The sequence below is a fragment of the Netta rufina genome, assembly GCF_964035555.1.
Source record: "Netta rufina genome assembly, chromosome: 1".
Lineage (NCBI taxonomy): Eukaryota > Metazoa > Chordata > Aves > Anseriformes > Anatidae > Netta > Netta rufina.
Window position 1 is genome coordinate 42197838 of NC_140123.1, and position 18773 is coordinate 42216610.

Here is an 18773-nt window from a genome sequence, read left to right on the forward strand (position 1 = left end):
TTAAAGGAATCCCACAGTGAAAATTTAATCTAGATGAGAGACTCATCATTAAAACACATCTGACTGTTCAACAGGAAATGTTGAATCTTTGCTAATAATTCTGTTAATTTACTAACTGGTGTTCAGATCATAACATCCAATTCATTGCCTTGTTTAGCAAATTTAACAATCACAATTAAAGGCTAGGGAAACAGATCCTGCAAAATTATGAACTCCATTTACATTCTCACTTGCCAGACCAGCATTATATTTTAGCCATGAAATTCAAGACTTTTTCCCATGGTATCATGAAGACAAGTAAAATTCCAAAACAGAGTTTAGTGACTTGACTATAGCTAAAGATCTGTTTTTCCCAAAGTTTTATGAAGACATTCCTTTAGCTTGAAATGCAATGTGTTCAACATACCATATTTGTCCTTAAGGCTGTATAATTATTCCTTGGCTAGCACCTAGACAATACTTTTCATCCAAAGATCTCAAAGTTTACAGAAGTAGATAAATGTTACTGACGAGCACTTGTCTTATATCCTATGTTGTCAGTTACAACTATAGTCTTGTCTTTAAATGAACTATGTCGTATACTAAACACTGTAATACTGGAAATCATATTTGCAGTCTGAAGTTTATTTTCATTGTTTTCAACAGAGTATTTTTAGAAAAGGAGCACATCCATCCAACTAGTGGATGTGAATACATGATCAGTTTATGCTAACAGAAAAAATACATTAATAAATGCACTGTATAAAAACAAACAAAAAAAAAAGTATAAAAACAAAATAAAATCAGTGTTCAATCTGTTAAACAATAGAAAAATTTTTATGAACTAGTGATACTGTCATTGAACTGGAGAGAGTTTTAGAACAAGCTTGCTCTGGCTTTTTCACCCTATGATTTGGAATCTGTTCACAGTACTGCCAGCTTAACCAAAAAGGATTAACTCTCATATCCAACTGAGAACACAGATAATTCTCAGTAATTGGTAAAAAATGAAGATGAATGGGACTGAGAGATAAGGAGCAATTAGCTCATCAGCAGTTACAGCTGTGCACTCAATCCGGATTCATCTCTTGAGTCTCGGCCCCTTTTAAAGAACCCAGGACACCCCCTCCCCAAAAATTGCTGTACCTGTCCATTATTCCTCTCTCTCCCATTTTATTTCTGTGCTATAGAAAGACACCTGTCATAGCATTCTGTGTAAATTACTACCTCTCCCAGGACCTGTATCTACAGCCAATCTTCTTTTTACATTTAAAAAAAAAAAGGGGGGGGGGGAGAAGGGGCGGGGGGAATACAGAAACCAAATGACTACTGTAGACACTCTTAAGTTCCCTGTCAATCGTTTCATTATAGCAGCATCATCTGTTTGAAAATATAAGCAATTCCCTCATCTAATTATAGGGAGGATTTGAGGTTCATTAACATTGCCAAGGCAGAGAATCAGATGTGCAACTGCAGAGCTGTGCTCAGTGGCCTGCATTCTCTGTTTCCTTTTATTTGCTTTTTCAAGGTCTCCAAGACTTTTTCCTGAAACCATAAAAGTAATTCTTTCCTCCAAAATAGACACGTGTGTTTAGAAAAAGGAAATGACTGCATGTTGTACTGTTCTATTATTGGGCAAGGTCGCTAGAGAAAAATAATTTAACCTAAATCATTTTATCTCTGATTCTGGATTAAAAAAAAAATGCAAGCAACCATCATTATTTTTGAACAACACAACGCAGGAAATCTTAGATTTGTCTCATAATTTTATACATTACAAGTATTGTGGATGAATAGAAAACCCAACATGTCAATAAAACTTCTTAATTTTCAACACATTTTGTGGTTGTTTATGGATTAACATGCTAGCCAAGTGTAAAATATTGCCTTGTACTTCCTAACTGTGTTTAGAAACCAAGAACACCAAAGTCTTCATGATTGCTTCACTTCCTTGAAGAAATAATAGCATTTTTTTTTTGTATGAATGTAATTTAAACAATGACATTTTCTTGGGACATCTGTTTTGAGATCACATTTTGAATAGATATGAACTCATTTCCTACTAAGTAAGTAATTTACTATTGTTGATAGTTGTTTACAAGTTTTATGAATCAGATTTCAGCAAGTGGCAACGGTCTTTACAAATCCTTTGAGTATTCTCTAAACTGTATGCATAGTTTATTCATTATATAAAATGTTTGGGAAGCAAAAGTATATGGACTGTTCTTTACTTCCTACCAAGTTATAGATAGCAAAGCCTAGCTCACAGAAATATCTTTAAACATTTTTAAAAGCTTTTATCATTTGTTGCTGCAGATTAATGAAGTATGATAGCAAGGTAGTAAGTACTTAACAGCAGTGAAATAATTGAGGTGATCTACCTATCCATAACTTCAGAGTATCAGGTAGTAAATATGTGACTGATCCTAATAACATCATAAGATGTTGATATGACAAAGAGCAGAACCTCTTCAATTAAATTTAATGTTTGACCTTGTCACTTTCTTTCTTTTAACTCTGCAATTAAAACAAAAATAAAAACACGGCATGATCTTAGAGACAATGCATTTTGTTTGCTGCCATATGGAATTCATTTTTTTTAAATGAGAAAACAGTAATTTATCTATCCTGCATGTTGTATATAGAATTGCCACTAAAAAAAAAAAAAAAAAAAAAAAAGAACCCAGGACATTTTTCCTTCTTATCTGCAATGTAGCTCATATCAGCCAAGCTGTCACAAGACAGTACTTGATATAAACAAGAGATTGCAAAGACATCGCAGTAATCAATATTAGGATGGCTACAGTATGGAAGCCCCAACCACTGCATATCATTTGTCTCAGCATCTATTTCTATGACCAAATGAAGCATTAATTCAAATCATAAATCTGTGGTGATTTAAATCTGGGAATGAGCACCTGCCTGCTTTAATGATTTATTTTGTACATTTCAGTAAGCAGGAGATTTGTCCATATGAACTGACAGGTCACCTTCAGATGCCAGTAGCAGACTGTTTATCACCATGCAGACTAGCATCTCATCTTAGCAAGTAAATATTAAACTAAAAGAATCCAATTGATTGTGGATGGGGGAGAAAGGCGTTGCAGCCATATATTCTACTCAGTGTGCTAATACCTCATTCCAATTCCTCTGTAATTTATTTTTTCTCTTTCTTTCTCTCTTTCTCTCTTTCTCTCTTTCTCTCTTTCTCTCTTTCTCTCTTTCTCTCTTTCTTTCTTTCTTTCTTTCTTTCTTTCTTTCTTTCTTTCTTTCTTTCTTTCTTTTCTTTTCTTTTCTTTTCTTTTCTTTTCTTTCTCTTTTCTCCTTCTGAAATAATAATGCTGGTGGGAGGATGAAAGCTCAAGGTTACCATGCAAAACTGAGAGATATAAAATAATTACTTATTAGTGTCATTGACTTCCTTCAACTCCCTTCACTCACTAACCTTTTGGCCATTGCTTCAGAGGACCAAGTTAATAAATTTGTGTAGTGCTCTGTATAATTATACAATGTTCATCTACATAAATGACTTCTGTAAGTCACATTAAGCATCTGATTAAAACCAAAAAGCAAGACAATTCAGAAGTAAACCTGACAATATAAGGAGTTCATATTTTATTTTTCTTCCTTCACACACATTAGAAAAGCCCAAGAACAAGGTACGCTCAACCCATGTACATTACCATACACCTGTAACATGTGGGCTAACATTTAGATAAAGCTTTTAGACTGTTTTTTGTTTGTTTTTCTCCAGTTTGGTTAGACATATAACATAATATAAAATATAACAAAAATCAGATTATTTTGTTCTGTTTTGTCCCTTCCTTCTGTCAACATTCATAATTTTAATGTTTCAAATTCATGCTTAACAAGCCATAGGTTGTATTGTTAATGATATATGGTCTTAATAATATTTATTTGAAAAAACATAAACATTTGGAAAAAAAAAAAAGAAAAACAACCCCTCAAAACAAACAAAACCAAACAAATAAAAAAAAAACTCGAAACAACAACAAGAAAACACGTGCATACCTACTACCAAACAACACTTTTGAAATATGCTTCTTGTCAGGATAATACAATATACTGGTTTTCAGCAATGCAATTGACAAATAGAGTTAATTCTTAGTGAATCTAATAATACACTGGTATAATACACTAGTATATATACACTAGTAACCACTTCTTTGATTCCATAGGCATAAATGACACTGGACACTAGATAGGGCCCACTATAAAAGAAACAAATAAATGAAAGTAATTTTTGAGAAAACTTCCATAGGAAAAATATAATTCAAAGCTGTGCACAAACAAGAAGACTGTAATTCCAGAGACATTTCTGATAGAATGAAAACAACTGAGACCATTATTTTTTTTCTGAACAAAATGAACTCAATTCTTCATTCATTTAAACTGGGAAAATAACTGAAGTTAACAATTAAGTTAAGTTGCTGAGAGGAAATTTTGGCGATAAATAATGTTACTTTAACCTACTAAAAAAGCTTGAATATAACTTCTCAATCAAGTAAAATGAGTAAACGGTTTATGAGCAGATTAACCATATAAATTTTGTCTCAGACAATTATTTTAAGATGGATTTCAGATGAAATTCAGCTATTCTTCCCACAAATCCTGCAAATATTTCATGTGGTCTACATGTTGATTATTTGTTAACTTTTCCATTTCCATACATGTACAAGTAGTTTGTCTGAACAGCCAAGAAGAATATTAGTTCTCTAATTCAATATGTGAACACTTTGTTTCACATAATGCATGCACTATGCATGCACCTAAATTAGCTTTGAGTTCAGACTCCTTACCCCAATACTTGGTATTTACTTTTTTTCTTTGTATTTAGGTGCCACCTTGTCCTTCCATTATACTTGCACCTATCATCTCTTTCACTCAGGTTTCACAGACACCTCCTCTTTACCCACTGTTGTACTCACAATTTTTCCACTAATATTCTACAGAATGCATGTGTTGGTGTTCAAGTACTATCACAATAATTTAAGATAGTTTTCTTTACAAGAGCATGTTTTTAACAGCTTTTAAGTAAAACAAACAAACAAACAAAAACAGATTGTCACCTTATGCATGCATATTGCTGTTATTTAAAATAATGTATCTAGGTGAACTGGTTCTTTGAACTGTAGTCCACATTACTTATAAATAACAGTCTACGAATGCTCCCAGATTGTATAGAACTCTGGTTCACAAACATATTTATTTATGTTAAGGCTATAACATAACTATTTAAGACTCATTTCAAATATATTTACAATATGAAAAATTATAAATAAATAAACAAAAGAGCCCAAAATAAAGACAAAGAGTCTCTATCTTATGCCATTTTATTCCAACATTTTTTTTATTCCAACCAATTTTGTCTGCAGTTTTTTGAACATACCTCTTTGTCACTGAATTTCTGTTGCTGAGTTCATACTGTCTCAACATGATAAAAGAAACCAATACAATGAAATGGCATAACAAAACATTTTACAGCAGACACACACAGATGATTAAAGATTTAATCAACGACAACAAAAAGTTACTCTAGCTTTGAAGTATGCTTTAGCAAAACAAATCGTCCAAACAAATGAATAAAGTATACCAAAACAATTCTGTTTGAGAACATGAGTTGCTGATGGTTGCTTAAGAAATGGAAAAGTCTGTTAACTACATTTTAAGAATGTGTTTATTAAAATAAAATATGATAGAAACTGCAGAGCATGGCAATAATTTATTGTGTATGTATGTTTTCCTTTTGTCACAGGGCACATGAAAGTATGAAATATTTTCCTTTCAAGCTTGTGTTCTGAATTACCTAAAGTCGATACCCAGCACACTGAGCAAGAGACATTGTTAAATTTCACTTTGACACCATCATCTGTCACCCCACCTGTACTTTGAAAAATGAACTCTAAGCAATCAAACCACTTTCTTTCATGGAAAATATTAACTAGAGTCTGCAAAAGTAACCTGCAAAGGGAATAATATTTTTTGTAATAGTAACAACAGCACTTAATGCTGGTATAAAGGTCATACACAAAACAAAACTAAAAACATTAAGAAAAGGAAAAAAAATATGCAACATTTTACACCAAATCAAAAACTTCAGAAGGAAGTCTAGAAGAATCACCATTTTAATAAAACCCCATCAGAGTGTTATGGACATTGTATAACGATGTGTCTGAGACTTACCGACACTTGAATTCAGATCTCCATTTTCAGAGTCTGCTCCATGCTGGTTGTTATTTGCATGATAGTTGGACATAGCTTCCAATTTAATTTTTTTCACTTTCATTGCTTCTGCTATGGCAGCATTGGTGGCAGCTGCTGCTGCTGCAGCTGCTGCTGTCAGGCCTGCAAAGTATGAATAAAATTTAATATACATTATTCTATGATTCTTCATTATTGTAGGGACTAAGACTGTTACTCTTCCTTCATGCTTACTACAAACAGAGAACACTGCAGAGTAGTTTTCCTCTTGTTTCATTTGAGGGCTATCAATTTTTTCAAATAAAATATTTCACATCCTATATAAATAGTTACTTCTAAACATCCCACGTCCACCTAAATCTTAGCTTGGTATCCAGTAACTGCAATTATAATAGTCATAACTAGCTGTAGCTACAAATACATGCTTTCAGAAACCAGATTTTGTTTGTAAATGATCTGAAGCATCTGAATAAGAAAAGGTGAACATGCATGCAACTGTATTTTGAAAAAATCTTTTAGATGTAAAATGTTTTTGCCATGTTAAATAAAATAAATTAAAAAACAAATCCATAATTTTTGTTTATGAATAACAGACTAAAGAACTCAGACATTTAGTTCTAATTTCATATATAATATCTAGGAGATGTGAGCCCCCATAGGAATCATTTCTAGAAGAAAAGGTAGCTATGCAGAACATTGGTAACATACTTATTTTGCTTTCCCAAAACTATAAGGCACTACAGAATTTAGCAATGAGAAGGGGATCCATTAAATACATTTAATACCAAAGACGAAGGCACCTTCAGGCACCTTCAGTGCTTGTCCTACCAAACCACATTTCTGCCATTCAGACATATACAGGAATATTTTACAAAAATGAGGAAAGTTTTCTCTGTCAAAAGCAGTTACAAGAAATACTCTAGTAATGCCTTCAAAACTCAAAATTAGATACAGTCTTTACTCAATGTCATAACTTTTTGCCCTCCTCCTTAAGGAGGAATATTTTTTCCGCTGTCCCCAGGCAACACTGCTGTCCATTCCCTTTGTTTTGCTCCAACTTGGGTGATGATGAAAAGAAGCTGATGTCAAAACTCCTCAAGAGCTACCCAGAAAAAGACCTCCACTACTTTCTGCTTGTCTCATATGATTAAAACAGGAGGTAGAGATGGAAATTAAAGAAAATTAAACATAAGAAATGAAGGAGAAAGCAGTAAAATACATAAGTTTTATGCAATAAAACTACCAATCTAAGCCCTCAATCTATGATATCACATGAGTAGCAGACCCTCAATACTTTTGAACCAAGATTCTTGCCCTGACAGGGGAGACAGCTTGAAAGATCTGTGTAATTAGTTTAAAGGTGTCTGCTTGTCTGATTTTCAGCTATCCTGAGAGGTGTGAAGTGTCTTACAGATCTCAAGAGGAATTAACTCCACGACTTACTATTCTAGTGGGCCTAGGCTGCTGCCCAGCATAGGAAGAGCACAATTTATCAGGGAATACCAAATAAGCAAAGAATCCCAGGCTGCTGAGGTAAATATTGCTACCAGCATTGCTTCCATGGGTTTCTTATTGTCTCTCTTACCTTCTTAAATGGAAAACGAGTTCAGTATTACCATGTTTTCAGCTAGCAACAGAAGATAACCCATTGGTGAGAAAGCTGAAGGTGAATGGACTTCAGGAATCTCCATCATCACATGGAAAGCAAAAAGGTGGCATAAGGGGTGCTTTTTCATATATTATGTCTTGCTTCAAGGTTGCTTTCCCTTATTTCTCTGCTTGACTGTATAAAGCTTAGCAAACAACTCCAGCATCTCTACTTGCCTCACAAAGACTTCCAGCACCTTTACATGCAATGAGAATTACCAAGTATGGGATAATTACATTCTGCGTGGGCAGATCAATATTATTTAGGAAACTGCCAATTCAGGAAGAAGTACCAAAAGGAAAAAAAAAAATCAAATCAGAAGGTGGATAAACTTGAGGGTTTCATTTTATTTTAGCTTCTGCCACTATTACAAAATGTGCACATACTTGTCTTAAGAAGGTACTGACAATAACATGGATTGTTTCCAATGATATTTTTATCTTAGAGGAAGGATATGAAGTTATACATTACACAAATTTGGTTACAGTCCTTAAATTAGGCCAAAGAGAAAAGGATAGTGCACCTCTGAACATTGGTTTGTATCCTGTGTTCATTAAACAATGCAATATCCTATACTTCCTTTTATATATATATATATATATATATATATACACTACTGAAAAGCTAAAACTAGCATCTTTAAAGAACAATCCCTTAGAAAAAATATTAAAATACCAATATATAAAACCAATAAATATGACAGCATACCTCAAACTTTTAGTTGTTATTGCACTCTAGATCAGTTTTTAAACACCACCAAATATTAGAATAAACACCATATTAAACCAATACTCCATTGGATTTGTGAGCCCCCCTGGAAATATTATTGTCTATCTGAAAATACTATTGTTCACCATTGCAGAACTGCTAAAATAAAACCCTCTTTTGCTGCAAAATTTGCAAAATCATGTAGGCATTTATAGTTTCTTCTGAAGCACACATAACGCTTCTCTGTAAAGAAAGCCATACCCTTTGGATAGGGCCTGGAAAAATAAAACGCAGACTGCTGATATACAGTTTAATACAATTCTTTCAAAACAATACTTGCGATAATAAAATAATTTTTTTAAAAAGCAGAAACTAAACTTTAAATTTTATTCCTCTCTCATGTAACTGCTTAAGTGATTGAAATTATCACTTTGCCATACAGCAATTAATTTAAACTGTATGAAACTGAAACGTGTCTCTCATATAAACATGAGTCAGAGCAGGAGGAGGTACAGAAGAGGGGCACTGAGTATGGGATAATCCTCAGAATTGTAGCTTAATCCAGTTCTTCACAGCAATGTCAACCTAGCGCAGTTTCTGCCTTACTGTTACTTTTTTCTACTTTTTAACTGCCACGATATAGCAAAGCAGTTGCAAGGAAGTGGAAGGCAAGGAAGGTCCCGAGCCACTCACCAGAGCCCCTGGCACTGGTGCAGTGTGGAAGACAAAAATTTCGTGTTAACACATTGCCCTACTTATCTCACAAGAAAAGGCTGTCATATATATAATAAATAAGAGATTTATTAACTGTTACATAGCAACTATATGTATATTTAACAATTCTAAACTTTAAAGTTCACATATATACTTGGGACTTTTTTTTCTTTAAACAGGTCATTTGAAAAAAACCTTTTGACCTAAACATTAATTAATATATTTTTTCTCTTACAAGAAATGGGCACAGCCACAGAATTTCCAAGTTGTATATTTTTCATTACATTTTATCTTCAATATGAGAAAAAGAAAAATCATCTATTAAGGCATACGAAATGGAAGAAATAATAAGAATCACATTCAACATCCCTTTAGATATTTATTTTTTTACAAAAAAAATTTGAACAGTTAAAAAGCATCCAGGCTAAAATACTCAATGGTAGTTGTCATTAATATTCTGAAATTGATAAGTTGTTTATGTCTGGCATTTTTCCTGCTGATTATGCAGTGAGACAGGCAGCTTTATAAATATCTCATCACTCCATCGTCACACAAATTTCATCGACAGTGCTCATGCACAGCTATTAGCAATATGAATCTAACCATTACAAGAGGAAAGAAAATCGAACATGTGGCATTAATACGCAGTCCTGGTTCCTAACCATCTGATAGGCAGATGGTGTAAAGCGGATTCTCCAGCTGAAATGAAGGGGCACATCATTTAAAACCTTGTTTGCATTCTAACTGATATCAGTGCCATATTGATATACATGATACATCATGGCAGTATTTGAACAATCTAGTTTGTTTCAGTCATAAATGTTTACAGCCTTGTTTTTTATCTTTAGAAGCATGTTCTGAAGAGCATATTTTTAATTTATGAAACCTATTGTTTACTTCTGTTGAACCAGAAGATTAGTGAAAAGCAGGAATATTAAATTACCACAACTGTAGCAGTATAACTAAGATGGATGAATAAAGTATGTTTTTTCAATAAAATATGTTAGTAAAGGAATTAAAAATTAGCCAAGGCATCTTATGCATTAAATACATTTATTCATTTAAACCTTACAGCTTTTTTCCCATGTGACATACTTAGAACTTTAATACTTTATAAAGCTATTCATTTAAATCTCTTCCTGCATGCAATTAATCTTGTCCAACAATTTAATTCAAAACGCAAAACATCAGAAAGTAAAGTTTAATTCAACAATCATGGTTCTGAAGTAATCTCAGTATTGCTGACAGTTCCTATAGACTCGTCAGCAAAAGTCCGTTCAAGGTGTCTTGTAGGAACTGCATGAATTTGAATTACAACACAATTGAAAGCTCTCCAAGCCTTAGTAGGAACTCGGGAACAAGAAGCAAAACACCAAAAGAAACCATGAATGATCCTTTCCTACAAAGACCTTCCCTCTTCTGTCACTAGATTACTTTGGCCTGTTGGGTGTGTTTATAGCTGTTAATTATGTTAATAAAGTTGCAGCCTGCTGCCTCTGCCAAATATAATCATAAGCATTCTCCTGCCAAGTTCTAGTCTAATTTACACCCATGCAACTCTACTGAAGGCAAAATTTTGTGGGTGAGAATAAGACCAGAAGTATGCCCAGTATGTGTGGTCTCCAATGCTGAAAAATGAGTGAATGAAACACAATGACATAAAAACATACAATCTTCAGAAAACAATTCTATTTTCAAAGTAAAATGCTTGAGAAAGATGTCCAATATCATGAAAGATTTTTAAAAACTGTACAAATTACTGGTGGGGACTAAATCATATCCTGGAGTTCTGCCTTCCAACAAATATTATTCCCTGCCTTAAGAGACTGCTCTTAAAACTTTCAATTTTTATGGCACAACAATTTTACTACACATCCTAACTGTGAAGGAAAAAAAAAAAAGAAAATGAAGCATGAGTATCCTTTTCAGGCTCAAATACATCTCAAAATGTGTATTTTGAATGTTATACCTAAACCCAGTCCTTTGACAAATTACAAACTTATTTCAGTAATTGATCTTAATTCATTTTTAACTTCCTTCATATAACTATTCCTAATAATAATCAGCTTTCCTAATAATTATTTCTAATAGCTACCTTTCTTTGCATATATCATACATACACATATTTGTGGGTATATAAAACATCCAATTATATATCTATCTATATGTCTATATCTATATATAGATATATGTAATCTATATAGATAGATATACATATAGATACATATTTTCACAATCTCTTTCTTTAGGACTTTGATAACATTTTCTTGATACGTTATCTCTGCCATCAAAGAATAGGCAGAAAACCAAAAAATGACTGTCAGCAGTGTGTTACATTTAATTTCATTTATTTGCTGGAAAGTTCATTCTACTGAAGTGTTTCATTCTTTGTGTGGGAAGATGTCCAAATTTCATCTAAATTCTGAAAGAACTCCTTTCATTATTTCAAATTAACGTTTAATCCTTTTTCTTATATTTTATTTCAGTGGCATAGACTTGAAAATAATTCATGTATTTTCTTGACTTAATTCCAGATTTCATATTGGAGTTCTTATTTGGGCAAAAATCTTACTATAATCTAAAAAAACTTTGCCTGAGAAATAAATGTTGGGTTACATCATATGTTACATGGTTACATCATAGGACTTGACCCTGATCACTGTAGATTATTGCATTGGTTTCACGGCTTTCAACAGTTCAGGTACAAGTTTTTGGTAGCTTGTTATACTGCTACCAAGTTATTTTAAACAAAATAGGATCCTAACTTCAGTCCTAACATCTAATGGGTGTTTTATATAGTGTGATATATAAAACAAGAAGTGGAAAGTAATTTGCAGGAGGACAGAGGACTGATTACATAGATTGTGGAAAGGGGAACTTCACACTGTACCATAATGTTCTGTTAAAATATACTGATTTTCATTAACAGAGTTCTTCATGTAAAATGTAGTTCTGGAACCTAACAGTTACCGTTATAGTTAAGATAAGAAGCCTTATTTTTGTTAAGCTTCCTGGACTGATCTCATACAACAACATTAGTGTATCCCCAAAATGTCATTACCTGTCATTTCAGGATAATCAAAAAAATCCTTGTCAGGACTTTCCAGTTTTATTTTCTTGCTCAGCTTGAATGGTTCAGCATAAATTGCTCGTTAAGATTTTTTTCCAAACATCTTTTAAATGGCTGTTATTAAAAGAATCACGCAAATAGAAGTGAAATAAATAATTGCACTTTAAATATTGTTAAAGAAGGATTACTTAGAAAAAATCACCCATATGATCTAATTTAGAATAGTGCAACTAAAATGGAATTGCCAATCTTGTACTGGGACAAAAACAGTGTATGTGAGGCTCAAACCATCTGTTGTTCATCAAAACTAATCAGACCTTTTTCCTGTAACTACTCCTAAATTGCAATATGAATTTTGAGGTCTGGGTATTGCATTTAAGATAAACAAGAAAAAATAAAATAAAATAAAATAAAATAAAATAAAATAAAATAAAATAAAATAAAATAAAATAAAATAAAATAAAATAAAATAAAATAAAATAAAATAAAATAAAATAAAATAAAAAAGTAAAATAAAGTAAAATAAAATAAAGCTATATTTCTACAGGAACCTGCAAATCTAAAAATCTTTTTACTTATAATATATCCCTGCAATTAATAATAATAGCAGAAATAAAGAATGGACCCAGAAAGAAGCAGTGTTCTCTTGATCTGTTTTGTTAAACATAGATAAAACTTAAGCTAAATAAGCTTAAGCTAGATAAAACCTTGTTTGTTGAAAATCTGAGAGGCAGATTCAGTAATGTGGAAAAAAAAATGTAAATACAATTAATTTACAACAGTACAACATCTACAATTAAGTACAATTAAGAACAGTACAACAGTACAACAGTACAACATCTATTGTACTGATGGATATATATTCCTTGAAGTTTGTTTTTGTACTAAGTAAAAAGTATAATCATAAAGTGTATTTCAAATACCACAGCCAAATAATAGCTTAACAAATAGCTTAACACAGTTTTGTGATCTGTGAATTTATTATTGGTTTGATGCAATTGCTGCAGAATTAAAACAATGCATATTGTATAAATGCCTTGTTACATTATTGTGCCTCTCAGCAACAGTTTAAAATACTACTGTAATGCATACAGCTTCAGAACAATACAATTAAGAGAGAACATTCTTTCTTAAACAAGTCATCTTTTCAAAAGCAATAGATTCTCAGTTCTCATTCAGTCTGTTGCATTATTCATTTCATGTGCAACCTCATGCTGGACCATAAATTGTTACTTTATCTAATCAAAGGCGACTTAACTCCACAGAAGGTCAAAGGTTTAATTTTGTGAAGTATTATCTTACGCTATGAGTTTAACCGAAAAATAGAAGAAGAAAAACAGCCAAGAAACTGGTAATAAATGAACCTTTATTGCCTCAGGCATTGGCCTAGTTAATAAACTTTCATTGAAGGTTTCTTTCAACTGTTATGGACAATGAGGTTAAAAAAAAAAAAATCTTAAATTACAGCCATGTGTGACTTTTAAAGCAGGCATTCTTTTTTATCTCAACCTCCCTAGCTAAGGAAAAAGACAAAGAGATTGTCTTCAGTTTCTTAACCAGAAATGTGTGCTTCTAAACAGATTAAAAAGTGCAGATCAAGCCTTTTAAAAAGAAGAGGTCAGCTTTGAACAATATAAAAAAATACTTTTACTTAAGTGTCAAACCTTTACCCACAATCTCTTTAACTGAATAGTATGGATTTCTCCTCTGCCCCCTCCCCTCCAAAAAAAAGTATGCATGTAGGGAAAATATATATACTAACAATATATTATGCTAACAATGATGCTTGGTACCTAACAGATTTTCTGTTTTACATTTGCATTGCTAGAATGCAATAATGTCTCTTGTTTAATAGAATGACTTATTATGGGAACAACTTTCTTGCACTTTTAGCAAACAGAAGTTCCTTTCTTCCTTTTGTGTGTATTATCTCATGTTCTCACAACACTATTCTCTCTGTTACAAAAAATTCAAAGGTTTAACATAAAGAAAGTTACTGATAGTTATTGGTGTTCTGTGAATTTTCCTGAATAGCATTCTTATACTTGAATAATTGCTATGTCTTTTATTTACATGTTCTTTGAGTTTTGTTTAGAGAAATGCATAATAAAATCAGTAGCACTTAATAAAATGTTATTTTTTAACTTCAGACTAATTTATAACTAGATGGACACAATTAATTAATTGCAACACTGCTACAATAAAAAATAAAAAATAAAAAAAAGGGACGTGTTCATGCCTGTAACAGCAGTAATGTAGCTAAATACTCATAATCTTCCAAGCAGCAGGAGCTGTTTTGTTTTGTTTTGTTTTGTTTGTTTTGGTTTTTTTTATAAACCTAATTCACAGTTTGACACAGATCTTGGGGTAACGGCACACAGTTCTTTGATTAAACTAATATCTGAACACTGTTGAAGCAGCCTGATGGCCCCATGGAAGTCTCCCTACTACTTCCAAGCTCAGCCTTGTAAATGGAGTTACCAAAAGCATTCCACTAGACCCAAAGAAGCCCAAATGCCTGATCACGTGTGTGAAATTTAACTTGTTCATCTGTGGGATCAAAAGAGGTTTAGAATAAAATGAGATTGTAGCTGTTGACACAGTGTTCCTGTTTTAGTTTTTACAGAGTTTTGGTCTGATGGATGTGCCCACAGAGGAACCATTTCTCTGCACTACACTGAAGAAATAGTCCACAGATATTTACTTTAAGTGGGATCAAAACCTTTGTGGCCCATGTGGCTTTGATCCCAAAGCAACGTTTTAGTCCAGAGAAAGCAAGATTAGATTCACACTTTTGGTGATTAAAATGTAAACAAGAATTGTCAACTGCAGACTTATTTCAGGCTTCCGCCTCCCCCAAGAAATTAAAACAGATTTTTTTTCTATTCATGAAAGAAAGAAAGAAAAGAATGCAGAACTTTAATTACAAACAATTACCATTCCCAACTGAGATGAAGTATTATCATAACAGCTCATAGAGTGCATCTTCAACAGATATTTAAAATATAAGCTACAATTTTAAGGTATTAAAGAAAAATTTCATAGCAATATTCATTAACAGCATAAGAATATGCTACATAAATATTCAAATATCCAAATATCAAAAGTTTAAAATACTTTTAAAGAACAATTCTCAGTCTGCTTTGTCACATTTAGTTTTAAATTAGATATTGTATCCCAGAAAACAAACAAACTATATTTGGTTTATAATACAGCATTCTACTGTTTGCCTTTCTGTATTTGCAAAAGTGAAAAGCAGGCTGCACCAAGCAATAGAATGATGGAAAAAATCCCAGAAATCTACTGTTATTTCAAGTCCTATATGCCATTGTTTTAACACCTAAAGTTGGGTGAAAGAATTTTCATACATGTATATCAAAATGTAAAGCATGTAAGGGTCAGGAGAGTCGTTTCTCCTCCTCCACGTCTCTATTCACTTGAAGTGTTTTAACTTCAAGAGCTGCACTGTGGCTTTGGGCCTCTTTTTTTTTTTTTTTTTTTGGTTGTGGTGTTTTTTTCTTTTCCTCCACTCCATTGTTTGTTTGCTTGTTTCTGTTTTTTTTTTGGTTTTGTTTTGTCAGATCCATTATGCATTTTGCCATGCCAGAGGGAAGGCATGGGGCTAAATGTACTATTACAGAACACTGATGCAGAACTGTGATACTGTACAAAGTAGTTGTGATAACGACTTACAGGGAACACTGTGTAGTCCTGCTTCCAGATTAAAAGGCAGTAAATTCTTAAAGACATCCCACTCTCACCTATATGCTCTACTTGTTGCATCAGGTAACAGAACACTAAATTTCATGGACTGGCACCTAATCTAATCTCTGCAGTGTGCACACTTCTTTTGGCATCTTGAGTGAAAAATCATAGACTTTGCACATTTGGAGATGTACATTTGTACATCTCTTTCTAATAAGAAGCATGGCATAACAGTGGGATGATGTTCATTTGTGTCATATCCTGGCACTCAGTCAAACCATGGCCACATTATGACACCAAATCAAAGGAGTTCTCTCCAGCCCATGGTGAGACATCTTCAAATAATTTTGTTGAATAATACCTCGAATCACCTCATACTCAAAAAGTAAATATTTGAAGACTCTTAATAATATTAAAGGGGAAAACATGTACACATAATCACTGTATTTGGTTACACAAAAACAAATATGCAGAAACTTTTCCACAGTCCCTTTTATATTGGTGTAATTGCAGTTTATATTATGAAAAACTGTAACATTTAGCAAATATAGATTTATATAACTGATCATATGTCTTTCCATATGGCATAATCTTTTAAATCAAGAGCTGAATAGTACCACTGTCCACCTCATTATGAACTAGTGTGGACTAGAAAGATCAGACAATATGCAACTTAACAGAGTTCCAAGATTGTTTTTGGCCCCAAGAAATCCTCATCAAATCATGTTGGAATGACAAATTACATGTATATTACTAACAGTACTTTGTAGAAGACAGAATTGTATGTTACCATGCTCCTCTCAAGTTGGTGGCATCTACCAATAGCAAAATACAATGAGAATTCCACAGATTCCCCATTTTGTAGGAAGAACTAGATTAAAATTTATAGCATATAATTGAATTAATCTTTTCTTCAGGAATGAATGAACAGGCTGTCAACAGATTTGGGTTTTCCCCAAATCTATCTGTTACTGGAAATCACTTTTCTCCATCTTGTCAGCATTTGCAGAAGAGTGGGACGTGATGTGTGTTCTGTAATGCCTCATTACTCTGGGTTATGACCTTTCTTCTTATCATTTCTAAATTCTAAGTTTTACTCTTCTCTGACATTGAGATGGGCAAGATGGACTGCAAAGTTAGCACAAAGTGAGTAATAAAAATAATTGACAAAAATTTAATCAGTATCTAGATAATAACTCACTTTTTTCCCAACCACAAGCAATATAAGTTCAACCAACAGCAAGATGCACTATCAATATTTAACATTGAGCATATCAACACTCTGATGGAGAGAATATCTTTATCTTTTTGAATAAAAACATGTATGCATAAATTTCAAAAGAAACAAGGGGAATTTATTTTTTTTCAGCAATTCCCTACAATGAATTTCTGAGTTTCTTTACAACTGGATTCTTAATCAGTAGTTAAGAATGTTAAAACACATGCTCCCTTTCCCCTCCCCCTTTCCCTGGTTTTTAGTTTCTCTGTTTATCAACACAGATTTTCAACAGCAATAACAGGCCACGACAGAAACATGTTTCATCTAAGCTGTATGGGATGGTATATAGTTGGGTTTCACATAATAAAGGCAGATGAATCAGCATGATTCTGTTCTTCTTGCAACTATATTTAATAAAGATGACATATCATCTATGGAGACATTCATATATGCACCATTTAGTGTCATGATCAAATCTGAAAAGTGTACATAAATTTGTGTTTGTGTTTTTCTCTCTTTGCCCTTCTCAACCATTGAAAATACACTTCAAAATTGACAATATAATGTTGCCTCAATTCACCACATTTTTGAAGGAAAATATTTACAAGTTGCTTTTTTCCATTCACATGTGTTTGTTATAAGAAAGCTTACATTGCAGGAAAACTTTAGTGACATTTAGTTAAATGTTATACTTTGTTCAGAAACTGTTATCATTCAAGCATAAGTGATTGATATTCCTCATATGTAAGAGTATGAAACATATAATGAGTTATAAAATGGCTTCAGTGCACCAAAAAAAAAGATTGCCTTCAATGGTGATGATGATATGCGGGAATTTTGGACACTAATATTTCCAGTCTCTTAAATGAGCTGTTTGTTGTTTTGACGAGATTGACATTTCTACCACAAACAAATAGAAGAAATACTAACTTTATTAATATGATTTTATTTATTTATTTTATATCCAATTGCTGCATTAGCTCATCTCAATATCATGCCCTTTCAGCAAATCAGAAAATAAATAAATAAATAAAATAAAAACTTTAACTTTAGTTCAATTCCAAGCTCCTGCCTCTGTGTACTCTCTCCCCCAAAATCACTCCTTCATTAGCATTGAGCATTTCACGCAAATGTTAACAGGAATAATAATAGCTGTAGAATGCCACTAGCTCAAAACACTTCACCATATATTTACGTTCTGTTTTTCATCCTGCTTATATGAAAGACCCAGATGCAAAATTATGGAAGATATTTTTTCTAGCAGTAGGATTTGGCTTTTTGACAGATTCCATAAACAGTTATTTTGGTAGCTTTAGAGATGCCCCTAGGTCAGTCACTTGGTTGGACAGCTGAAGGCCTGTCTGATTCTCCTGCCTGCCATTTTCTTATGATTTATCTTCAGTTAGTTGTAAATTAAATACAAACAGATCACTACCCCACACCTACATGACTGCTGTTTAACCACATGTGCCAAGCATTTTTTCCACAGAAATCCTTATTGGGTAGCA

The 18773-nt window shown here is 32.8% G+C and overlaps 1 protein-coding gene across 4 annotated transcripts in view; it reads right to left on the bottom strand.

The window, feature by feature from the left end:
- DACH1 (dachshund family transcription factor 1) overlaps window positions 1–18773 on the bottom strand; it is a gene marked incomplete at both ends in the record, with an annotated part of 368264 nt that overhangs the window by 171866 nt on the left and 177625 nt on the right. For 3 of the 4 annotated variants that reach the window (XM_084306365.1, XM_084306364.1, XM_084306363.1), the window contains one exon: window positions 6184–6345. The exons of the other annotated variant lie outside the window; for it this stretch is intronic. In XM_084306365.1, the coding sequence (XP_084162491.1) occupies window positions 6184–6345 (162 nt within the window). The remainder of the gene's footprint in view (window positions 1–6183; window positions 6346–18773) is intronic. 4 annotated transcript variants of the gene reach the window in all.